Genomic DNA, 26456 nt, shown 5'->3' on the forward strand with positions numbered 1-26456 from the left:
TTCATTTCAGGCTCAGCACAACATGTCCAAAATTGAGGCAGATGCAGAATACAGCCGAATATGAATGCTCCATCTTCAATAACATGAGTAAGTTCAGTAGAACCTTTGTGATGTAGAACAGTAAAAATAAATGATGTGATGCAGTCATGTCAACATGGAGCAGAGGGATGGTTCTAACATTTTGTAAAATCAATGTGAGGTGTTATGTTTGAGAAGCAAAAGGAGGAACTACCCATCTGTGGTACAGTGTTCCTAATAAAGTGCTGCTGTTGCTTCACTACTGTGAGTAACCATGTGTTGTAAGTCTATGCTCACTGACTGTGGAGAAACTTAATATGCAACTCATTTGATTTTGTAAAAACACATGTTTATTTTGAAGAACTTTACACAAAGCATAAATAGGACAGTCTCACAGGTGGTAAATGCTTTAGAGAAAACATAATAAATCATCATCATCATCAATGTTATTGTGCACAGACCAAAACGTCAACATCACGACAGGCACACACACACACACACACACACAAATATCTTGAATTCAACACACACAAACACGTAGCATTATTATTATTCCTTGTCAAAAAATACACAATTCAATGCACACAAAGTAAAATTAGTAAACAAAATGTCAGAGTGGGTCAATATCATGTAGGAAAATATGTGCTCATTGCACTAGTACAATCCTGCCTTAGTACCGATGTGGTTGTTCTGTCTGGACCAATATTTATTCTTTGTGCTGGAATAAAGATTAATAAAATGTTATATTTTTCACACAGGAAATATTGTGCTCAACAAATTAGCTTGGATTTATAATTATTTTACAGGCTCTTTAAAGATAATATAATAGGTATATCTGCAGTATATGTATGGGACTATGAAGTTGTTATATGGCTTGCAGATTAAAATGTGAATATTGCTTATTGTGTTGTTCACTGTGTCTGTTTGTTTCTGGCAATTTGATCATTTGTAAATTCATTTCGGAATGTGTATCAAATGTTTTGGCTCATATTGTGCTATCCTTAATCAAACTGTCTGAAAATAAAATCAAACCGCTGTCAAATCATTTCCCAGAATAGGATCACATCTCATTTGTTGGTCATCTGCCGCAGACTGGTCTGTAATGGGTGAGAACAGTATAAAGAACTGTTTTTAAAAGAGGGGGGGAGGTTCATTGGGGGCCTGGCAGGAAATATTCTGCCCCTGGGTCCCCTAACAAGTTGCTGTGGCCATGCTGCACGTGATTTCACTTGTCGTCATGAATAGCATACAAGGAAACAGCATAGATTTTACAAGGCAATTTAGTATCAACCTCAACCACCTGATATTAACACAGTATGGCACAAATTTAAACATTTAATCCAAGCCCGTGAATTAATTATTATAATAATTTTTGGGGCTTGAAATTGGATTGTCAAATAAGATTAACCGTCTGTTGGAAAGCCAGAATAATATGTTTGTCGAGAATCTTCATAAAATCCTTAATTTGAATGTGCCTTTCTGTTTATTTACTTGAATGCCAGTTGGAATTTGATAATATTTGAGAGTCAACCCTGAAACAATAACACAGAGCAGCAGAGATGTTTTGCTGTCCTGCTGCTGAACAGTTAAAATGGCTGATGGCAGCAACAGTGCCCAGGGAGAGAAGAGGCTAGTGTAGGTCAGTGTAGACAATCCCATCTCGTCCTTGTACCACATACATCCACCACGGCTGAAAAAGATCAGTCACATTAGCATTAACAGAGCGCTCAGAGATCAGATCTCGCTCTCGTACGTGTGCATGTAAGTTTTGAGCGAGAGGATTTCAGCGTAGCTCCGGGTGGTTCTGCGGTACAGGTCCAGGCCCGTCAAGAGCTCCACGTCTCTGACCCGAGCTGTATGCATCTTCATCAGGTCCTCCACCCAGCGGGACTCCTCCTCTGAGCTCTGTGAGGAGGAGGACACGGCATTACGATGGGGTTTGCTTTTCTAGATTTTAGTCCACTGTAATGGCCACACCACCAAGGTCAGTGGAAAAAAACCTCTGACTAAAACCTACAGATAGATAAGACATATCACACAATAGATAAAATAATGATATTCTAGAATTAGAAATCTCTCTCTGTCATTATTATTATTATAATATAATTGAGCTTTATTTCAGACTCGTAGATCCATATCAGTATAAAAATAAAATCAAAATTAGACATTACAAGAAGATAGGACACAATCATCACAATTGCAAGCAAAGTCCTGAATGCATCATTATACATGTGCCAACTGAAGCTGTATCAGTTTTGCATGACTACAATAACCACAAAATGTGCTGGATAACATGGAGTCCAGTGATCTCTTCTTCCAGCTGAAGAGTGAGTTTTTTTTTTCCACAGTTGCCCACTGTGCTTGCTCTTTGAGGGAACTGGGTTTCTCTAAAGTGTCTTAAGTCTTGACCCTCCCATGTAAATTACCTTGATATAATATGTGTTTTGATTTGGCGCCGTACAAGTGGAATCAAATTAAAATTTAATTGGGTTCAAATGGGATCTGGAGATGTGAGGGTGAATTAAAAAGATGTGATGTGGCTTACGTTGCAGGTCTCATCATTGTTGGGTCTGTGTGGCAGGATGAATGCTGCGCTGCTGAGCGGGCCGCTGCATGTGTCTGCAGCCTGAGTGAAGTCTAAGCAGCTGGTCAGGACCACAAAGTAGTGTGTGGGGATGGGAATTGTTCCACTCACATACCTGCAATAAAGATAAAGAACAAAAATGAAAAGTTCATCAGAGGTGTTCATGATATGTTAATTAAAGTGTGTTGTGTCTCAACACATTGCTGTTGGCTATATCAATATGAAATCAATAATGGTAATGCATAGATGATATTGTTGTTATATTATTATTAGTATTATTATTAGTATTTTCATTATATTAACTTTTCAAGATAAAAGACATCATGACTACTACTAATAATAATAATAATAATAATAATTACATTTATTTAGATTTGTCCTTGTCTAGTCGCAAATAAATGTAATTTATAATAATAGATAATAATGTCAACAATAATAGTGATCAATAATAATGCTTATTGTTATTAAGTTGTCCACTGGTGGCGAAGCAGAATCAGGTCAACAGCTTGGGAGACTCCAGAACGGGTCGACAGAGATATTCAGACGGGTTATTGTTTCATCTTGTTGTTGTGGATATGATTTTTTTTTTTTGCAATTCTTTATAATTTAAAAACTAATGAAACAGTTTGGACTGAATTCTATGCCTCTGAAAATGTGTGTAGCTGCATTAATGCTGAAATCAAGAGTGTTGGATGTTCTTACTCTTTAATCTTCTCTGCCGAGTCCCTGACACCATCATAGTTGTAGTCAAATATGGGCCCGACGAGTATGTTCACTCCATTTCTCTCAGTGGCATATTTCTTCACCAGTGCTCTCTGGAAGTAGCCCCAGATTCCTGCGGCAGTGAGAGAAAAGCAAAGAGGATGTGGTGATGAAACAGGGAAGATGGGTGAGGAGAGAAAAGGTAGTGATTTATGAGAACACACTTACTCTTGAACGCAGGATACATGGGGACCGTGTTGGTGATAAGGACAGCATCATATTTTCTGTCTATCGTTGAGGACAATTCTGTCAATAAAGAAAAACGAAAGACTTACAAACTGTTTAATGTAAAATTGACATTTTATCTATCGGTCCGCCCTCAACCCGTAACGTCAACTGAAATGTCACATTTACAAAAGATTTGAAAGTAAAAGTATTACTTTGGTTTTCAGTCCATCATCAAAGCTGTGCAGGTCAACTTACGTGGTGGGTACAGGAAGCCGTACGTGATCTGTCTGTCTGCTCGGTAGTTGGTACAAGACTGGCTGTAGGCTGGAGGGACTCTGGTATCAGGTCTCACACAGTTGGACAGAACATCTGGCAGAGGAGACACCTCTACCTGGAGGACCACACACACACACACACACACACACACACAAAGGGCTGGTTTCATCGTCTGGACATAGACACAATGCAACCTTCTTTAAAAACATAACAAAGACGTTTTGGTTCCACAGCGGGTCATAGGTCTACTGACTTCTGTAGTAGATTTAACTGTGTGTGGTTTTCAGTTGTTTAACAGTTGTGTATATTATCAGAGCAATTGTATTAACTGAAAGAGAAGGTACTGGCTTTTGCCAGTAGATGGCGATACTTGAGTTTTGAAAAGCTTTGATTATTAGTGTCGCACACACAGACCTGTACACACCTCAGTTTCACTTTGACAACACTAAGCCACTAGCTGTTCAAATGCGTCATCATATGTTTTAATTAAATAATAGCAAACAATAAGTGTGGCAACTGTGTTAGGAGAAATATATTCCAAAATCACAACACTATGGGGTGAGAAATCTTTATAGAGCTAATGAACTGCTGTGCATTTAACATGCAGTCATATTTGAACTCACAGCTAATACTATTTGCTAATTTGAGAGATGTATGGGTGTCACTCTTAATACTCTTTAATTCACAAACAAGGACATACAATGTTCAAATTCTAGTATTTATATTCTATGTTGTTTCTGGGTCATCCAGCATGTGTCTTCATAATAAAAGCATGGTACTAAAGAGTTTTACTTTTCCCCTACACATCTCTGACCCACCATCTGAAAAGCACTGGCTCAAAACACACAGTCACGACTTAATAACTGTAAAGCAGGATGCACAGTACCTGTCTGCTGACGGCGTACGCTGTCCAGAGGGGCATAGAGAGAGGCTCGCTGTAGCCACTGATGAAGTCACTGTGGTGGAGGATGGAGTATTTGGTACGGAAGAGTACAGCAGGTCGACCGTACGGAAGGTTCCTGTTGTCTGAGAGAGGAGGAGCACAGGGTTTTACAGCAGAGGAGAAACTGTAACAGGACAGTTTTACAGAGTCAAAGAACGAACAGGAACATGTTAGTCAGATGATGCATCTTTGCAAGTGGCTGTTGACAAACATACGTTGTTTGTGGCAGGATAGGTGATATTATCACATTCAAATAACCTTTTACATCAGAGTAGACTGGTTATTAAGGGTCGGAATTTATTGTGTACTAGAGACGAGAAATACCTATAGAAAAATCTAAGGCAGAAATCTGAAAGGCTGCATCTACATGTTCTGTCCATTTAAAAAGGGAAATGGACCCTGCATGTTTTCATATAACATTGTGTCAAATTAATAACTGTATACAGGACACGTCACACAATTTCAGTAGAATCATGGAAGACTGACCATCAATAGCTTGCCTCAGTCGCTGGTTTAGCTCCTCCACTTTGTTCTGTAAGAGACAGAGCCAGAGTGACTCCAGGTTATAGCCTCGTACAAGGGTCACTTTCAAACCTCTCTGGCCCCTACTTTTTACACGCAACTGCAAAAAGATCGGAGATTGAAACAATCTCTTGCCAGAGATCTTCATGGGAATGACAAACACAGGTAAAGTGAAACAGTGTGCCGCAGGGCTGGGCCTTCAATCCAAGCCACACTTCAATGCAAGCCACTCAGGTAAATACACTGAGACGGTTGCCAAAGGTTGATGGTTCAATGAAAAGAGAGATTGTCTCCTTGTATCACATGTTTAGTTTTCAGAATGAATGAAGGGAGGTGGAGGTGAAGTGACTCCAGCTCTGCAGCAGAAAGCAAAGAGGCAACAAGCTCATTTCAGTTTTGAAGAAAGCTGAGGAGAAGACACAACAGGGCAATCACGTACATCTTAACAAGTCAACAAATGATCACTGCTGATTGGCCCATGCAGATGAGTCTGTTTACAAGTGTGCTCTGTAAAAAGTTCAACTGAACTGCCAAGGAGAAAAGTAAACAACAGTCAACATCTGCATTTGAAAACCCTTCTTGTTGTTCTGTATTTGAGATTTCTGATGTTTTTACTGTTTCTAAAAGTTTCTGACACAACAACAACAAGCGGCCTTTTCCAAGAGTCGCACAACGCTCTGCAGAGCATGAGCAGAGCAGCTGACCTCAGTATTTCCATCATGTTAAATCATCAGTTGGATGCATTAATGGAGTTGAACCAACGCAGGGCTGCCAAAATATCAGGAATATTTATGATAACTTGGAATTTGTACAATTGATAAAAGAAAATAAAAAAAGACAACAATCTAACACTCTGCAGAGCAGCCAGTAATAACTAATGAGAAGTATAAGTTAGATATCGCTTTTAACAGCCAGAACATGAACCTGTCTAAGCACACTCACAATTGACTACAGGAAAGGCTCTAACATACGCTTTAGGTGAGAAGTTACTGGAAATAGAGGATGTCCGCGCACACGTCAGCCCTGAACCCCAATATTGTTTAAAAGGTATAAAAGCTGTAGTAGACGATGGAATAAACAGACTCGTGCACTGCGATTCAGCCTCTGTGTGTTGTTTACGAGAAATCTTCTGTCACCGACAGTGACAGTGAGTTGTGTTTAGTAAAGTTTTCATTATGAGCAAACAACCAAGTGTTACTGCAGCAGAGTTGCCTGACGGCACTGTCTCAAAACAAGGCCAATGCGTCATCATCATATCAAGTTTTACGTTGTCATTTTTCATCGATTGGCCCGTCGATCAACTTTGTCAAAAGTGATGCCAACATGCAATAGATATGAAAGCATCCACATATCAACTCATTTAATAAATAGTGTCAGATTCATTTTTTTCTCCCCTCTGAAAAAGAGGCAATCCCTCTGTGGAAGTTAAAAATAGTGTGAGATGCTATCTTGAAAACTCCAGTCTGCATTCACATGTAGTATATTATAAATAGTCATTGTTCCACAGAGAAACGATCACATGGCCTTTGGGAGCCTCTGCTCTTTCTCCAGCGCAGAGATGGAAAAATGTCTTCATTGTTGTAATTAAATGGGACTTCCATGTCATATAACAGCTACTAATGACATAGCTGTGCTCCTACTGAAACAAGTTATACGTTTTGAGACGGAAAAAGTATAAATTCACTCTGTGAATGATTCACACATTTGAAATCACTCTAGCTGCTGTAATTTAACCTAAATTGTTAACCATGGGGATAAGGGTGATTTATATTACACTGTTGTCATCACTGATGTAATTGATCTGACCGACAAGCCAATCTCCTAAAAACGTTGGTTCTACAAGACGCTGGGGCCAGGGCACCACAGCTGACCTTGTCATCGCAGCTGCAGCCCAGGTCATCTGTTCCCGTAGAAGCGAGACCGGAGGCCGTGGGTCTGGAAACCTCCTCTGGCATGGTGGGTCTGTGGAGGGGGGTCCTCAGCAGGTGGTTCAGGCTGCCGTGGGTTCCATTGTTGGGGGCTGGTTTCAGGCCCAGAAGATCTGAGAGTGAGAGCAGTCAGAGTCAGGTTAAAGAGTCCCTGAGGCAAGTGGAAGAAGTGAAACACAGAGCAACACTGACTCACCTTGCTCAAACACACGAAAGCCTTTGTAAAGCTTTGTAAAAAACTTCACTTTAAATAAAATCCTTGAAACAGCATATCAGGTTTAGGATTGTGTTATATTAACCAATGTGATTCCAGACTGAAACACCATTTACTCGCTGCGTCCACTGGGTCTCAAAACCTAAGAGTTCTTTCTATCTTTTATTTTTGCTTCTGCCGCCTGTTGGAAATGCTCACAGTGAAACCTGGGTTGTGTGTTCTCACATCGGTTCATTCTGATATCCTCTACAGTTTTTAGCAGGATACTGGCGGAAGAAAGTTCGCAGAAAGTTCGGAGGCTCTCAAAGGACATTTTCATTCACACAGCCCCTCCAGAAGATGTCTAGCTTTTCGATTGTTCATTACAGCACATTGGTTTGGTTTGGTCATTAGCTTCCTTTTACCTCTATTGTGTATGTTGATGATGACATTGATAATGATGTCAGCTGTGAGTTCTTTGGCAAACAATTAACTCATTTACCATTTCCCCTGCTTTTGTTAATGCTGTTACTGGTCCCGTGCCTTGAATGCTTTTATTGTGCTGTACACCACTTGAGGTTGTGCAGGCCCCCTGAGCTATGCCACAAAAAAAAAAAGTGGAAAAATAAGCACATGACAGGAATCAATCTCTCTCTCTCTCTCTCTCTCGTGCACTTGCCTGCTGAGTATGTGCGTTCACTGAGACTAAAGTTACGACGGTGCAGTGAAATAGAATCCCGGCGCCCCTGCCCACTCTCACACACTCATACACACCCAGACCCATGTAATGAGATGAAAACACGCCTTACCACACATGACATTATAAAGCTCAACGTTTTCAAAGGCTGGAACTTTTGTCTTGAATTTAAACGTGGGTCCGTACCCCAGGAAAATAGTCTGAAAATAGAAGTGAGTAACACAGGTCACGTGATCCGTCACAATGAATAAAACTTAAATGAAATCAAGGAATCTCTATTGTTACATGTAAATGGAATCATTTTCTGGATATTTGGCTCAGTATGCATTACAGATGGATGTACCTGCATGCTGTTGATCTTATTGTCGTATCCATGGTCACCAGCGAATCCACAGTGCCTCCTCCCCTCAGGAACCTTCCTGTAATCAATAGAATGAATGACGGATCAGTATGTTGCTGATGCACATTGAGGTTAGAAGTGATCGACCTGGGATCCCATAATAGATTCATACTTAATCACAAAGATTTGCGGCTCAGCATTACAGGTGTCTGCTTAAGTGATGGATTCATTTCATTGAGAATCTGTAAAACGGTGATTAAAAGACAGCAAATCTGGATTTTGACGACAAAAATATGTCAAATTGTTTATTAAATTTAGGAACTCAATATGTCCATCAGAATATTGCTTCTTCTAGGATTTTATTCTTTCACTTCTCGTGTCAGTGTGCGGAGTTTAAAATGTTCTGGAGCTCAGCAGACATCTGATTTCAAAGTAAAAAGAAAAATTGAAGAGGAAGAAGAAGTAAATATTTAAAAAATGCACAAATTAAAATAAAAGGTATTCAATTCAAGTTAATTCAATAAAAAAAAAAACTGACTTCAGATACAGATTCGTTCCACTGCCTGAAGATAGAAATGACCCAACAATGTGCCTGAACCAATTTTCTAACAAAAAACACTCTGTGCTGCTTTGTACCTGGTGTAAGAGCCACTTTTATGTGACCTACGGGGGCACCTAGGAAGTCCAAAGATTTAATTTCTACGTAACTCATAAAAAGTGTCAAATATGTAGATATTTCAGAAAGAGGTTTTCATTGGGTTCACACCAGGTCAAACTGTGCATTAGAAGGCATAAACAAACAAACGAATTTCAGTCCTCAGCCCGGGTCAACTACTCCTTCACCCACCTCAGGCCACAGTCCTCTAATTGAAAACCAAACACGTTTTATTAAGTGTCCATTACAACACTGCTCCCACTTACACACCATAATGTGTGTGTGTGTGAGGGGGTAAGGGGCTGTGTGTCCTGGATGAGGCCACAAACATGTTAAAAATGTAAATTACTTGCTGACGGGGAAATGAGACAAAATCTGTATTTCATTTGGCAGTTTTCCTTTTCAGTTGGGATTTACAGTGACATTGGCTAATGCATATGTGCCTGTGCCTCTGTGTGCCTGTGTGTGTGTGTGTGTGTGTGTAAATGTTTGTAAACAGTTCCAGAGCCACAGGCCGCCTCTCTATCTTAGCTGCACTGAAACTTCAAGGATTTCATTTAGTTATGCGTGTGTGTGCGTGTGTGTGTGTGTGTGTGTGTGTGTGTGTGTGTGTGTGTGTGTGCGTGTGTGTGTGTGTTTGTGTGCGTGTGTATGTGTGCAGCTGTGAGTGAGAATGTAACTTTCTCATAATTCATCATCAATAACAGCACGACAGCTCTACACAAGAAGGCTTTAGGCCTGACACACACACACACACTGACACACACACACAAACACACACACACACACACAAATACACACATACACCACCTTTAGCTGTGGTGGTTTGTTTTCATTTTGACTCGTGATGATTTACTTTGTCACTGAATCACTGACTTGTCAATTCATTTTGGCAAAGCGTTAACATTTCCTCAGCTGCAGCTCTGTCAGTGATGTGGCTCTTTACCTCCCTAACACTGTGCATGTGTTTATGATGCATTGATAGGAGCCAATGTTCATATTTATACAATGTGTTTTTAAGTAATTAAAGATGTTTCCCTGATGAGGGGGGAGGCGGAAAATGCCACATCTACACGCCACGTCTCTTCTCTATCACCTGCCTCACCGGATTGGATTCAACCCTTTGAACAAATAGCAGCTGATGGAAATCAGAATTGATTTCCATCCCTTATCTTATAGTCATATTCAGGATGAACTGAGCTACTCAGAAAATGCATCATTTGGTACTATACAGGTACTTTGAAAGTTTTATGAAAAACTTCCCACAAATTTGATCCGTATGACTATAGAGCTACAGTCCAAAGATTTTTGCAAAATGATAAAAGGATGAATACATCTCAAAATTATATAAAAACAAATATTTTCTAAAAAAACTCTACTCTCTACTCAGGCCCGTTAACAACAACTCAGAAACCACCACACTACGCCTACTGTTGGCGGTGAACCCACAGAGTCTCTTAACTTGAGGATTGGTCGGAGAAAGTCTGCAGAAAGTCCGGAAGCTCTCTCTCAGACGTTTGCGTTCACACGTACACCCGCTCCGAAGAATGTCAGCAGGGTACTCGGAGTTCAGTGCATGTCTGAAAGCAGCTTTAATTTCTCTGTAGCCATTTTAAACATTCAACACCATAATGACTGTGTTTTTTGTGAACTTCCCATGTGCCTGTTTATACTGTGTCTCCTCTGGCACATCTAAAGGTGTGTGAGTTTTTTACAGCCGCCAAGTTCAGCTTCTAAACACCCCGTATTTACATCACGTATATATTTGAACTTCATGTTATAGCGCTGCCACTATACCTGGCGACGTGCCACTTCCTCTCCACCAGCAGATGAATCTCCTCAATGCGTCGATTGTAGGCGTAGTGCAAACGCTTGGGCAGGTGCTGCTTCAGGTACGGCTTGAAGTGCTGCTCACTTTTCTTACACTGAAAAGATCGAGCCAGTGTTGCACGTTTAACTTAACTCTACAAGAAACTGTTCTTTTTACAATTCACAGACATTTTTCATGCGAGCCTCGTACTTACTGTTAGATTTGCAACAACAGCCTTGGGGTCATCTGAAGAAAAAAAAGAGTCGGAGCAGTGAAGGGGTTGCACAGGATTTAACTTCTTTTTAAATAGGACAAAGCAGCATTCTGTACATTTGAACATACAATAAACTGGAGCTTATTGAACTTCCACGGCTTTACAGCCATATTTCCTTGGTCTGACACAAGCCACTACTTCAGGAAGTACACTGTCACATAAAAAAAAAAAAAGATTGTTTCATGTTTGCTGATGTTGATGCTGCACCGACTGAAAGCAGAACATAGTGAAGCTGTCGGCAGCAGTGACAGAGCAGAAATGTTGAATCACAGGATATAAAAGCTTAACCAAATCAAAAATAACAAAAATACAAGAAGAAATAATCCAAACTAAAAACACATATACACACATGCATGTTGTGACTTTAACATCCCTTATATATACCCATACGATGTTTTTGTTTGTTTCTTTTGGGGGTGCCGTCCAGGTCTCACCCCTCACAACCACAATATTCATATAATTACAAATCGCAACACTATCATAAACCTCACATCCCACAAACACAAATTTCCCAATGGGCTTTTCTTCACTTCAGCTCAGTTCAGTTAATTTGCCAAAAAATACCCCCAAAAAAACTCAGCTCAATCCAGCTCTTGGATGTAGAGAATGTCAGAAGAGTGCAAAAGAGAAAAGTAACATATTGTTTGCTCTCACATTTAGGGTTGTTGGGGTGTCTGGAGCGTATTCTGCCTAGAGATCCAGGGATGAGGATGATGTCATCAGTATTGGTGAGGTAGTTACTGAGGAACTCGGTGCGATCGCAGTGGGCCTCTTCCATACCTGGGAACACACAGGGACTCTGCTTTAGTGCCTTTGACCTTCTCTTCCTTTTGAGTTTTGTCAGTGGAGCTTCTTTCTACCATGTAAAGTTTCAGATGAAAGAACTCTGATAATAATTGAATAATGATTTGATAATAATTGAATAATGATTTGATAGCACAGTGCGTGTTCCCTTACCATGATCCCCCACCAGGATGATGTTGACACAGCGGTGCAGTCTCATCTGCTTCAGTCCATCCATCAGCTGACCAATGATTCGGTCGATGACCCTCAGAGGGTTGTTCAGCTGGAACACACAGAGGGAGTCACAATCATCCAAACAGTGTGTGTTTGGGTGATGCAGATAAAACACACACTTCTACACACATCCATCCATCCATTCCGTGCTCTACTCAGGTACAAACACACACGCAGACACACAATACTCACTTCTGCACTCATGGGCCCCATTTTGTGTCCATATATGTCCGGTTGCTCAGAGTGCATGGCATAGACGTAGGGCCTGAAACAAGACAGAGGAGGTGTTGGAGATGATGCACAGATGAGGTGGCAGTAACCTTTGATTAACCTTGGGAGCTGCTCAGTAAAATGTGAAGGTCGACAAGAATATGGTTCCTAAAAACCATTTTGTAAGATATAATGAGACAATCTGAAGCTTATACTGATCAGAATTATTTCCCCCCATGCTTCAAGCTAATCGCATGTGGATTCATTCAACCTTCCTGTGTGTGCCACCCACTCTTTTTGACAGCTGGCTTTTCTCACTACTGTTTCATGTGGCTGTTTGCACAAGGTATTAACGCTTCTCATTTCTAGTATGGTCAAACAGCATGTTGGAGAAACCAGCCGCTGATCTGCCACATCAGATGGTAAACAGAGCCACGAGCCAGGTCTGAGTTCTACACAGGAAAAGTGAGAATCAGTGAAATACTCCCTGGCTGTGATATTTGCTCCTGTGTAGCTTGATGTTTATAAAACTTGGAGGAGAACAGGTCGTCACTCAACTCAAATTTTATTTGTGCTTCATGAAATCACTAATGTCAGTTTTTATTTCATTTCATTTTGCGGTACAGGGCTACATTACACTATTCTAAAATAGCCTTGAGATGTGGTAAAACAGTTTTTTCCCCACTGTGACTAAGCTGTGACTGGAAATATTGACACAGAAAATAAGAATGAAAGAAGTGTGACGTGTGAGGCAGACAGTAAATGTCAAACTGAATTCACCTCTCTCCTTCAGGGAGGTGGAGCCACTGCAGCATGGTCAGTATCCTCCTCTCTAATGTGATGGCACTGCAGAACACACAAACACACAGTGTATGATAGTAATACACTCTATTTAAAGAGCACCTTTTAAAACACAGTTACAAGGAAGATTAGAAATGAAAGATTGGAGGCAAACAATGGGAAACAGTTAAAACGCAAGATAAGCATAGATAAACATGACAAAATAAAACATTATAAAACGATTAAAATAGACGTTAAGATCTGAACTAGGAGAAGTACTCAAGCACCTATAAAAATGAGCCTGCAGTGGAGATTTAAAAGAGGATAGGGAGTTTATCAGACACCCCCTCTCAGGGACATTGTACCACAGAGTGGGATCCCAGACAGAAGAGGCCCGGTCACCTCTGGTCCTCAGCCTGGTCTGTGGGATGGTGACCGGAGCCATCACTGAGAAACTCCGGTTACGACCGGGCACATATGGCATCAAAAGATCCCAGATATAGTTCTTTACGAGTCGAGAACTGGCCTTATAAAGCCAATGAAAGAAAGCTAAGATTGGGGTCATATGGTCTAAGTTAATTTATTATTTAAGCCTGGCTGCTGCCTTTTGGAAAGGAAGCACTGAATGACAATCTCTTGCTTTCTTCTGGATAAAAACAGAGGAGGATGGTGATGAACAAGCCAGTTTACAGTAACAGAGTGATTCTGGCATCCTGCTGCCCTCTTCAACCATTAAACCTTTACCTCTCACGGAGCCTCATAAAGCTGAGGCGTGTGGAGAAGAACACATCGAGAGGCAGCTCACTGTTTCAAGAGAGCGAGAGTCAAAGGCTGGCTGTATTCTGCCTGTGTAGTGATGAGGCCACCAGCCAGGCTGCCGGCTGTCAGAAAGTCCACAGCTGTCAACCATCAAGCCCAGGACCGAGGCTCTGACTGGGGCTTGATGGGTGAGGCAGTGGGGGGTGGCATGGAGGTGTGGCTACACTGTGTTAATGTTTGACAGCAGGCTCCTGCTCTCTTTCTCTACTTCTGTCTATGTTCATACTTTTAACTTAGTTTTTTCTTCATCCCACAGCCTGTTTTCATACCATTACCACGGCAACAATCCCTCCTCCCCATTACCAATGCCAATCCCCACAGTGGTACTATAACATTAAACTATGAATGTATGAGAAGGCTTTTTCTTAGCCAAACAGAAATGTCAGCACAGACGTCCAGTCTCTGTGCCTCCATATCATACACACACACAGACACACACACACAAACACACGCACACACACGCAGACAGACAGACACACACACACACACACACACACACACACACACACACACACACACACACACTCACACACACGTCTCTTTCGCCTTATTCTCTGTTTACTTCTCACACACCTCTGTCAGTGCCAAGTGCAAGAAAAGCACTGTAAACCACACTCTGGCCCCCCTGGTTCTATGGACTGGCATGTCTGTGACCCTCGTTCACAGAGGAATCCTGCATAGTTTAAACAGGCCCATTTGCACAAATTGCTGTGAAAACAGCCCAACGCCATCCCTGCTGAGATCTGCTCCATCAAAGCCTCCTCTGTGCAGATAGATGTGGGTTCCTTTGTGTTCCGCAGGCTATAGGTGCAGCGACCTGAGCGAGGAACAGGAACAGGAACTTTCACCACCAAATCATTTACGGTCTCTGGAGGATTTAGGGCCAAAGCATCTGCAGTGTTTTAAGGCACATTAACGGGAAAAGTATTTATTTTAAATCTGGAGAGTTTGCACTTTGTTCTGAACATTGCCACAGGAGCTCAGGTTGTCTCAGTCCTCCTCCAAGTAAAATGCAAAAGAAATGGATCTTTTTTCTTCTTCTTTTTTTTTTACAATGAGATGGATGTTACCATCTGAGATGTCCAGGGTGTCTGTAGTTAGCCAGGAGGCTTCTCACACTGTGGGTCAGGAGCCAAAATGGGCCACCAACTGGTCCTCAACACGTCCATCACCTTTTTCGTCATCTTATTTGTTTCAGGTCACCTTGCTGGCACAATCTTGTCTAGTTTTCCAACAAACTGTAACTCTGCAGTGAGCCTAAGATTCAAAAGAGGTTAACAATGCAAATGTAAACCTGGAGAAGCTAATAGGAACTTCATCTTTTAGTTTGGCCTATTCAGTGGGATGGCCATTCAACACCTGAGCTTCCTGCAAAGGGGGTTGAGGAAGTGGAAATCATTTAGTTATGTTTGTCATGGACATGGTGACTTTCACCTTCTCTGTCATTCAAGCATTATAATAACATGTAGGTTCAGGATCATAGAACAATGTAGGTTGAAAAACACCCCACACAGTGACACAGGCGTCTGGGTGGTTTAGCCCATGTCAGCTGATCAAAACACAGAATAACAAACACACAACAACAGTTACAGTCACACTGAGTTTAAAAAAATAACAAGGCCTTAACTAAAAGCACTGATAAGAAAAGAAAGGAAATGAAAGAAGCTGGGAAGGCTTTTGAACATTGTGTGTGTGTGCATACGTGCTTGCGTGTGTGTGTGTGTGTGTGTGTGTGTGTGTGTGTGTGTGTGTGTGTGTGTGCGCGGACTCACATAGGCCAGAAGAAGGTGGCAGCCTTCACTCCCTGTTTGAGTGCAGTGATCCAGATCTAGGAAACAAATTGTATCAGTATTGTCTCATTCTGACGTAGATTCTTACTGAAGCCTTGGTGTAGTGTTAGGTCACCAGGGGTCATGGTAGTTCACTGCAGAATGACTGGAGAAATAAAAGATCCCACTGTATGAGTTGTGGGCAACTTCTCTTCTTCCAGCTAAAACCATATATCTGACAGCGGTTATACAGTATTTGAACGGACACTAAACCTGTAATAGCACAGCATTCTGACTCCATATTATGTTGGTTCAATTTACCATCAACACATTAATGTTGTGGAACAGACTTGGTCTTTACTGTAAGTAAACCCTCAAAAAACCCTTTCAGGATGTTTAATGACAAAGCTTTGGACTTCTCAGGACGAACAGTGATGCTAGTTATTAATCACATGTTACCATCTGGCATTGATCGATGGATAAGAACATCTATCACACTGAGTTTGTTAGATCTGAGTCCTGCTCATCACATTGTAGTTGGCTTCAATCAAACATCTCTTCCCTGCTTTAGTTGGCCTCTGATCCATTTCAACATCACTCATGTTCAAAACCATTCGCAAAATGATCCTGTCATCGCAGCACAGGGAAATAACAGCTCTCTAATGAAAAACAACCACAGTGTTGATGAAAAACAGAGACAAGAAGAGACTCACCGGCTGTCCTCCCCACCAGCGATGATTGAGTTTCTCTCGGCTCCTCAGGCTGAACGTGGCGTCAAACACTGGGTCGTACATGGAGTTGCCAACAATACCATGAGACTCTGGATAAAGACCCTGAAATTGAAAGAGAATACTAATACTGGGATCATTATCATTTGTCTTCTCTTCTCTGTACTGCCTCCAACACCATTAGAAGAATTCACTGCATATTTAAGCACCGTGATTCTCCTGTTTCAGTGCTTATGGACCTTTTCAGAGGTGGACTATAAATTCACATTAACTTGAATATTATTATTCAATTTTGAGGTATTTATTTAAAGACTACTTTTCATTTACTTTCGCTCAGCTACATTTCATGAGGACAAATTGTAGACTTTAAAATCTAACCAACAGAGTGGTTGGAAAATCGGATTACTATCACGTTACAACCTGAAATGTATAGCGGTATAGCAAAATATTGTCACGTTATTAAATTATATTTTGATATTGTTATGACATTACATTTTTACCTTATAACATGATATATTAGTATTATTAATAATAAATCAATCAAATTTTATTTGTTATTAATTGAACTACAGCCAGGTTCATCACTTTTTGGGTCACCTGGAAACTTTTCAGTTGTCGTTTTTTTTGTATTTGGAGTGCGTTTCTGAGTTGAATGAGAATGTGTTGTGACTTTTGCGGCGCATTTTTGTGTTTGCATGTATTGTGAAATTCAACACCTACACATACCACAACACTTCAGTCCAGTGAAACCCAATTAGTTCCATAAGTTTAGATTTCCTGACATATCATACAGACGCTGCCACATCCATATGACATTTTGAATTTGACCTTAAATCTTAGATTAAACTGTGAAGCTAGAGCAGAGGTATAAAGTTATGAGCATGACAGAGTCAGTGGCCGTGTGCCGTACCGTAGCCAGTGAGTAGAGGTTTGGAAAGGTTTTGGAGGGATAGACGGGTCTCATGTACGGAGCATGGGTTCCACATGTTCCTGAAAACAAGAGCAGCACGGAGAAAACACCTAAATCAGCACAATCCCTAGTTCTATTCACAATGATTCAAAGGTTTTTACAGTTAAAATGAAATATCCCTCTCCCATGATCCCCATCAAGGTCTTACTGAGTTTGTCGATATTGGGAATGACCGTGTTTCCTCTTTTCACGTAAGACGCTCTGAATCCATCCACTGACAGCATGATGAGCGGCGGACGCGCAAATCTGCACTCACACAAAATCAGAGGAGGAAAACAAACGCTCTCATGGATTTAGATCGCAAAAAAACTCAGAGAAACATGAACGTCCACAGTTTGGATTTTGTTTGCGGAAAAGGGACAAGGTGAAATTGAATGCGGACATAAACAATCTATACATTCTGCATGAGTGTTCACATGTAAATGTACCCAGCTGGACATTCAGGGGTCTTCATCTCCTCACACTCGTCCTGCAGCCACGAGCTGTCTCCTGAAAGAGAGATGTTCACTTTTAGCTCTGACAACACGGCTCTGCAGTCGAGCTGCTGGTTTGTCAGACGGGTGGACAACAACTACTGCACAGACTGTTGTGTATTCAAAGTTGTACAGCTGGTTTCCTACAGACTTCAGGGTTCCTCTGACTTTTACTAAAGCACCGTCTGTAGGTTCATGCGGTTTGGAGTGAAAAGGCTCAACATGATTTGGATGGATTGACATGAGGTTTGGTTCAGACATTATCAACCTCCTCTGGAATAATTTTAACGACTCTTTTGACTTTTCCTCACCAGGTCATACGTCCCCCAAAGTGCTCACTTCATGTATTTAAAAATAACATATAAAAGTTGGGTCACATTTAAGTGTTTTTATACCATGTTGCATTGATGTGAGTAAATAACTTGAAAGGGATTTGATTAAATAAAGTTACAGTTCGGCATAACTTTAACATTTGACGGCCGCAGTACAGGTCATAAATCCCACCTCCTCCATGTTAGTGGATCGGAAGTGAACCAAACTAAAAAGTCAAAGCAAATGCCAAACACATTTTTGACGGTGGCTCCTATCATTTTAGTTACTTTAAAAAACAAAAATGAATAGAACAAACCTTTACACAGCATCTTGTAGTTGGTGCAACAGTCTCCTCTGGCCAAACAGTCTTCAGAGCAGTGGCAGGCATGCAGTTCATTGCGAGTCTCCCCACATCGATCCTTCCTGCACTCATATCCCCCCTCTGTGTATGGAAGGAACAGTCAGAAGAATCATTTTATATGATGAAATAAAATTCAATAAGGGGATAAAACCTGAAGCCAAAAGCACTGGGAAATGAAAGCCGATACACGAGTGTAGCAGGGCTTCAGAGTCAGACTGTGTGGCTGTGCAGGCGGCAGCATGGGACCACCAAACCTCACAGATGAGAACACCAGATGAGAGTTGTAGCTCCAAGCAGGATTTGACACCGTCATGGTGAAGCCCCAAGAACGACCAGAAAAACAAGTTATATCATCATTAGATTTCAGTGGCAAGGCCGTGGTAAACCGAAGACCACCAGGCTGAAGAGGGGAACAGTAAGTCAGAGAACCAATGGGGGACGAAGCATAGAGAGAGACAGCAACACAAAGCTACAGCTAGCACCACTATTAAGAAACCAGTTCATGTCAAATGCATGTACATGGTCTATTTCCAGCTCAAAATAATAAACTGTGCAGCTGTAAAATCAGGCTTCAAAATAATACTTGTAATTAAACTAAAAAACTTGTTTAATTACAAATGAGAACATCATTTTAAGGCAGAGAAAGGATCTCATTCTTGTGTGTCTACTCAAACCTCAGGACTGTAGGTGAGGGTCAGAATATAGATCAACTGGTAAATCACTCCCTCTTCACCACGACCATCCGACATGATGCCTGCATTACTGCTGACGCTGTGCCGACACGCGCTGCTGAAAACCACCGGAGGGAACTTAAACTTACTGTCCTTAAAATAGTCAAGTAAAAACTTAAAGGGGACATATTATGAAAATTCCTCTTTTGTAGTGCTTCTACATGTTTTTTTGTGTATCTGGCATGTCTACCGCCCCAAGAACTCTGGAAAAAACCAACTCCTGCGATGTGTTGTGGTTCCTCTATGTCAGAAACGATATGCTATAGTAAATCGAATGGGATTACGACCGAATAAACGTCATAGTCACGCCATGCCCATGTAGGGAGCTTCGCTACATGGCCTTGGAGCACCCCCCACTATCATTTCACCGCCACCGGGGAGAGACGGCCAGGCTCCCCGGCTAGCGTGCCGATCGTGGAGGCGGAGAGCCCCGGGACACCTCTAAACGTTGAATCAACAGTGTGGAAGGAGGCTGCTGCTGTGCCAGCTCCAACTCAAAACAGGTCAATCTGAGGAGGGCTGTTTTAGACAGAGTAAAAAGGATGCTGTTTTAAATGGTCCTTGTGGTATTTTGACCAAACTGTGTTACAGACATTTCATTAAGACCCCAAGGAGCCATATCAATTGTGGTAAAATGGGCATAAATGTTGGGTCGACGAAGAAGAAGAGACGTCTTCTTCTTCGTCGACTTTTTATTTACATCGCCACTGCGGCTCCTCGTAGCCTTTTTCTGGCGGACAATCGGCCAGTCATTGACAGGTTACAAGTGGTCATACTTTCAGATCTCTTCTGCCAAACGCTCTTGTATTTGGTCCATATTCGTTCTTCTAAATCTTCCGTGGTTTCTTACAGTATTATGGGGCATGAAACCGGAAACTAGACTCCGGACGGGATTTAGTAAGCAGACCAATCACAGCCTTGCAGGCTGCGTGAGACTCGCGTCGCTTTGTCGTATAGTTGCACTCAATGGGCACGTTGCGTGACTTGCATGCTTAGGTGCCTGCGTAAAATCCGACTATAAATCGGCCTTAACACATGTGCCACAGCCATAAAGTGCCATGTAATGGTTATTACCTCTTAATTGTTTTCAGTTAAATGAACTGACTGAGAGATACTCAACAGTAAATTATAATGTGGAGCGTTTGACGATGTTCATGAGATGTTGCTGCTTCCTCGTTAACATTTGGACTTGTTCTATTGTTCATGTAACAAAATGCTGGCAAAATCATCTTCTATGGTGGAATTATACTCTTAATCAAGCGTAGACTCTAATTTCTCTGATACACAAACAGCAGAATCACAGCAGAGACATGAAAGGTGTATTGGAGCAGATTTTCATTTTGTTGGAAATGAAACAGTGGATGTCCGAGGATTTACTAAAGGTTAATAACAGACAATCTGAGACTTTTACTTGGCCTCTCCAACCAAACCTGTCCCGTTCAGCAGCAGCCTCAGGTCCCCTTCCTCACAGATAGAACAACCTGCCACAGGGGCGGATCTGGAGGAAGGGACCAGGAGGGCACCTGCCCCAGCTGCAATCCGGATGAAGTGCCCCCTTCCTGTCATTAACCCTAGTCCTTTTTTTAAATAAACTGTTAAACAATAATACCAGCTTTTTTTCTAAGCTTCTTTAACGAGTTCCTTCAACAATTTATAAAGTATATTTAAAGATGTGTGACTTTGCCCAAAGTTTCAGAGCTAATAGTAAACAAGGAATGATTTGATGTGCACCTTAGTCAATCAGGAAGTCTGCGTGTGTTGGATGTTGGACAAAAGACGTGAAGATGAAAGTGTTAAGACAGAGGACGGCTTAAAGACAAATGAGAGGACGATGAAGTACCTGTCCTGAGGCAGAGCTGGTCAAAGTCCGAGCAGCAGCTGTTGTACGTCTTACACAGGTTGTCACAGCGACAGTTCGGAGGATCCAGCTCAACCAGCTCGAAACACCTGTTCCTGCAGGAGCCGGAGGTCGGTACATACTGGAAGGCAGAGCGAGCTGGGGACCAGAGAAATAGAGTCATAAGTTTATAAAAAAATTCCAAAATCAGGTCGAAGCTGCGCTGACTACCTCCACACACCACTGATATATGTGTGGACGTTTGGGATTTCAGTAAAGTTTCCCAGTGTCAGTAAAGTGCAAATAGACCAAATCAAACTCCTCTCAGACTTATCAACTTTGTATTTCTGCATCACTGTCTGCGAGCAAAGGACAGTCCATCAAACATGAGAGATGTATCATGTTGTCCAAAAAAACACAATTGGCTTAACCAGGTGCAATGTACCCTGTTCTTAACCCTAAACAAGAGTGAGAAAAAAACTTTTAAAGGGTGAAAAACATAGGAACCTTAAAGTAAGAGACATGTGAGGGATCCTGCTTTCAGAACAGAAGTGTAATAGATGCTGAGTGTAACAGAGCAAATCAACAAAATAACAATATTTACTAGATTAATGAGAAAAGACAGTCTATCAAAAATATCCTAATCCTGAGCTCAGCATTAAACAAATAAGAGGTCCAGAAACCGGGTAACTCCTCTAATCATGTACAACATTCAGCATTTATTGGGTGTATGATAAATCATTCAATATCATTTTATAGTTAGAGTGAAATGAGTTTTATAGTTACATTATTTATTATTTCTCATTTGAAGTCAGTGAATTTTTATTCCATTATGGCAAACTGACCACAGATCTGTCATTAATGATCCACCCACATCTTTGTGGAGATGTCTGCCGCAGCATCTGCTGAAAACACTCTGTCTGTTTTTCAGACTGAATGTGGACTAATGAAGGATGTCCTCATGTTGATTTTTGATAAATCGAGGGTCTTATAGTCTGCGTAAAAACTGAGTTGTAGCCCGGAGCGGTCAGATTCGAAATCTCTGGTAACTCTTGGCACAGACTCTAAAATCTATTGTGCAGACTCTACTTTTCCATCTCTCTTTAAAACTTTTCCAAACAGGGGACTGAACAGAAATGTCGGCATTTGGCATCAACAACAGAATCCAAGTGCGATTTTATAAATGACTCTATATGAAAATAAGCCCAGCGAAAAGCTTCAGTGTTCATATGTCATTGAATTAAAATTAAAATCATCAAACTACACTGACACTGTCATAAATACAACATATTGGTTGCATAACTATTTTGTCAAAAAATGTATAGAGCAGCACCAAAGTAAAACTTGATTTTAAAAAATAATAAATATTAGGTGTTAAAAAAACACCTGTATGCCAAACTGAATAGTTACTGTGGTTTAGTTTAGTTTTGTCTTGGGTTCCAAACTGTGGTAATTCTATCTCACCATTGGGACCCAAAACAGCTCTTGTTCACCTTTGACAGTAATACGACCTGTTGGTGGCTCATTTCCACTCCTCACCCTCGGAGTGAGATAACTACAGTCATCCGAGAGATCTCATAGCCATATACATAAGTGTGTGTGTGTGTGTGTGTGTGTGCATATGTACTTCATTTGAATGAAATGTTACAGCTAACTTGTGTGTGCAAATCACTGTGAAGCCTTAAAACAACATCTGACATCGAGTCAGTTTTTTTCCTTGTTCAAACTTTTTCTCAGTTCACATTTTGACTTGTCATAGGAAGAAAAGCACCAGTATGAATAAAGCATTAACAATGGCTCCATTCTATTCTCAGTGTGCCGGTGAGCCAGCGAGCCCGGTGCCAGGACCCAAAAACTGAAACAGCCAAATGGAATCAAGCCATCGTCCATGTTTTGTTTTTTTTACACCTGTTTATGTTTTCAATTCTGAGAGTCACTCCATTACAATCAGTTCAAACCATGTGAACGTCAAGGGTGGTGCACAATTTCCTCATCACTCAGTGCTGCCTCTGCTGGCCACTTCCTTTACATGGTTGGGATCGACTTTACTAACTGAGGCCTGTCGGAGTGAAATCTTTTTTCCCCACCTCGCATGTGGATAATGTGGAAGAAGATGAGTTGTCCTGAAGTACCTTTGTATTTAAATGCACTTTTTGATGTAACAAATGTCCAGATCCTGACAGGAAGCAGGACTCAGATCTGAGTGCACTGTGTTTTAAAAATATCAATTTTATTCTGAAATGAAAAACGGAGATTAAACCACTGACAGTTAAAATGAAGTATTGAATATTATTTTCTGTAATAACTGCTTTGAAAGGATAACTACAATTTGGTTTGGTATTTATGATTATTTTTAAGTTGTATATAGGATTAATATCATATATTTGTATATATTCATTATTATTTGCTTTTTAATAAGTTGCTATCTTTCATAACATCATTACATCTATAAATGCCATGACAGAGCTTACATTTTTAAGCCCCAACCCCCTTCTCAACCCTCTCTCCCTCATTTTTCTCCTCTCACCCCAACCGGTCGGGGCAGTTGGCCCCTCCCACATTGAGTCTGGTTCTGTCTGAGGTTTCTTCCAGATGATGAGGGAGTTTTTCTCTCCACAGTCACTATAGTGCTCGCAGGTTATGGGACTGTTGTGTTTCACTAGGATGTTTGTCTCCACCTCACCATGTGCAGTGACTGTGAGACAATGCATATTGTGGGGCTATAGAAATCCTGATTGATGGAACTTAAAGAACCACCATGGACAGACAGCACCGTGGAGAGATGGCTGAGTGAATCGTGGTCGACAGGGTTTGAGAATGTGGAGCAGAAAATGAGCCGTGATGCTCTCTTACTCTTGACTCAAGGGTAGAGCAGCACAAACACACTCTCTCTCTCTCCTGAAAAACACACACACACACACACAACACGGGCTGTCCAACCAGGACTTTGCAGGGCCACAGTGATCTACTGTCCACGCACGCTCTACTCACTCATTTCATATGCGCTGGCATTCACTTCATATAGAAAATAAGCCTGCAAATAAACGGAGCAGGAGGAATTCGTCTGGAGCTGCAGCTGCTGGTGAGGAGTCGCGTTCGCTCGTGTTCGGAGGAGGAGCGATCTCTGACCCAGCTGGGGACAGATGTGTGTCACTGTAGAACTGAAGCTCATTCAGGATTCAAGATTCATTGTTTTTTAACGTGGGTCTTGGATTTGGAGCGTTGACGTGTCCTTCCTACACTTGCACATATCAGGGTCGGTTCAAAAACATGCTTCGCTTTATTAAAGGTACACTGTGTGCGTGATTTTGTCAATCGCTGTTTGTAAACATTCAAATTTGACTCCTCCTCCCCGGCTCAATGAGTGAGAGAGTGAGCTTAGTCGAGTAGTGACCGAAGAGAGGGTCAGTCCATATAATAGTAGGTCAAGTTAGCTGCTTTCAGACATGCACTGAACTTTGCATATTCTCCGTATTCTCCCTGGACGAGGTGCATCTGTGAACGCAAATGTCCGAGTGAGACACACAGCAGGGGATCCCAGCTGGATTCACCATGAGCGAGTGTGTGTGTGGGGGGGTGATGATGCTTTTAACACACACAAGAGTGATAAAAACAAAAAGATAGAGCGGTGACTCGCGTAGAGGAAGATGTCAAGAGAGATCGTGGTGATAAGAGCTGACAACGGTGGCCGGGTGCTGTAAACATGATCATGTGATCTCCGGAGCGGAGTTAAGACGTTACTTCCTGCGTCTGTCTGCTGCACCCAGCGTCTCCAGCCTCTCACCAGAATAATGCCGAGGATTTGTTGCTGTGGTGAACGTCTCTGTGCAGAGAACCTCCTGCTGTGTCGGGCATGTGTGACAGGCAATCTCTCAGTAATCTCTGAAGCCAAGTCTCCGGCCTTTACCTGGAGGTCATGTCTGAAAATGGCTGTAGTGAGTTGTCCTTTCACACATGAACAACGCAGCAGGAGCTTCTCCTCTGTGATGAGTTGTGTTAGGGTGAGGGGTGGAGCGGCAGACGGAGGCAGGCTGAGATCACATGTTGTTGTTTACAGCACATCCACACCAGAGTCGGCTCTCATCACCAGCTTGACATCGATCAAATTGATTGACATCCTGCCGCTATCTGCTACGTGGATGTCCCAGCTTTTTGAACCTGACAGAGTTCTTTCCCTCTTGAATTTTTTTAGTCTCTCTTGCGTTAGATGCGTCTTCCACTGACCCACTTGTGAATCCTGCGGAGGATCTCCGGCCGTGCTCTCACATCGGCTCCTCCTGACTCCCTGCTGACTTTACACTGTGGGACTGACCGGAGAAAGTGTGGAGGCTCTCTCTCTGCGTTCACCCGTACGGCCCCTCCGGAGAATCTCCAGAGAGCCGCAAGAGAATCTCCAGAGTTCAGTGCTTGACTGAAAGCAGTTTCATTCTGTAGGACTGCAACTAGCAATTATTTTAATTATGGATTAATTCAAATTTTTTATTTTTTTTTTATTAATCAGCCAATCAAATTTACCACCATCTTTCACGCTCTGCTGAGGAATTGTATGCAGAGTATTTATGTTTTAATTTTATATTCTTATAAATCTTTTTGCCGAAATTATATTATATCAAAGGGAAAAAAATCTGATTCCAGATGTTCTTTTTATTCTTTTCTTTTCTGACAGGCGGATAACCCTTGCTCCCGTTTACTGCCTCCTATGAGTTCAGAGGTCAAGGTCAGAGGAGCCCCCCCCCCCCCCCCCCCCCCCTGAAGCTGAGAGGGTTCTGGTGTTTTTTTTCTTCTTCAAGGCAGCCTCACTTGTTGTTTGAATGTTTTGCTGGCTTGGGGTCAAGCAGTTCACAGACGCTCTGTCTGTCTCGCAGTAAGAAGAAGAAGAAGAAGAAGAAGAAGAAGAAGAAGAAGAAGAAGAGAGCACTCACCCTCTGTCCTGGCCGAGGTCCCATCTTCTCCTGAGCGTTTGGGCCGGTCGTACACGAACCCCAAACACATGTCAGTGCCACACAGGACGGACAGGATCCAGACAAACTGCCACAACAACACATCTGACATTAGAGACGTGTTTGTAAATGATGTAGATTATTCTCCACAGACACTGACTCCCAGGACTATCACTCATGGTTTTATCTTTTAGTTTGAATTCTCTGTGTCAACTCGCAGAGTGCATCAAACAGCCAAGTCTGACGCTTGATTTAACAACATGAATTCGGCTGCAGGTGTAGTTTCAAAGGTTCGTGAAGCATCGCTACAACACACTTCAGACTTGTTCCTTTACTGTT

General features: G+C 41.8%; 1 protein-coding gene across 1 annotated transcript; it reads right to left on the minus strand.

Moving 5' to 3' along the window:
* Positions 1–407: 407 nt before the first annotated feature.
* On the minus strand, positions 408–26182 carry enpp2 (ectonucleotide pyrophosphatase/phosphodiesterase 2). Its single transcript, XM_062398370.1, is given in 24 exon segments — positions 408–1923; positions 2564–2717; positions 3305–3437; positions 3533–3610; positions 3788–3923; positions 4695–4875; positions 5210–5283; positions 7133–7314; positions 8204–8291; positions 8435–8547; positions 10879–11011; positions 11111–11142; positions 11825–11950; positions 12128–12236; positions 12380–12452; positions 13178–13243; positions 15769–15824; positions 16479–16598; positions 17404–17483; positions 17612–17709; positions 17892–17952; positions 18565–18690; positions 21181–21336; positions 26100–26182. Coding segments are annotated over 24 exon segments (2616 nt in total). The 5' UTR covers positions 26170–26182; the 3' UTR covers positions 408–1752.
* Between the last annotated feature and the right edge of the window lie 274 nt (positions 26183–26456).

The sequence above is a fragment of the Platichthys flesus genome, chromosome 11 (assembly GCF_949316205.1).
Source record: "Platichthys flesus chromosome 11, fPlaFle2.1, whole genome shotgun sequence".
NCBI lineage: Eukaryota > Metazoa > Chordata > Actinopteri > Pleuronectiformes > Pleuronectidae > Platichthys > Platichthys flesus.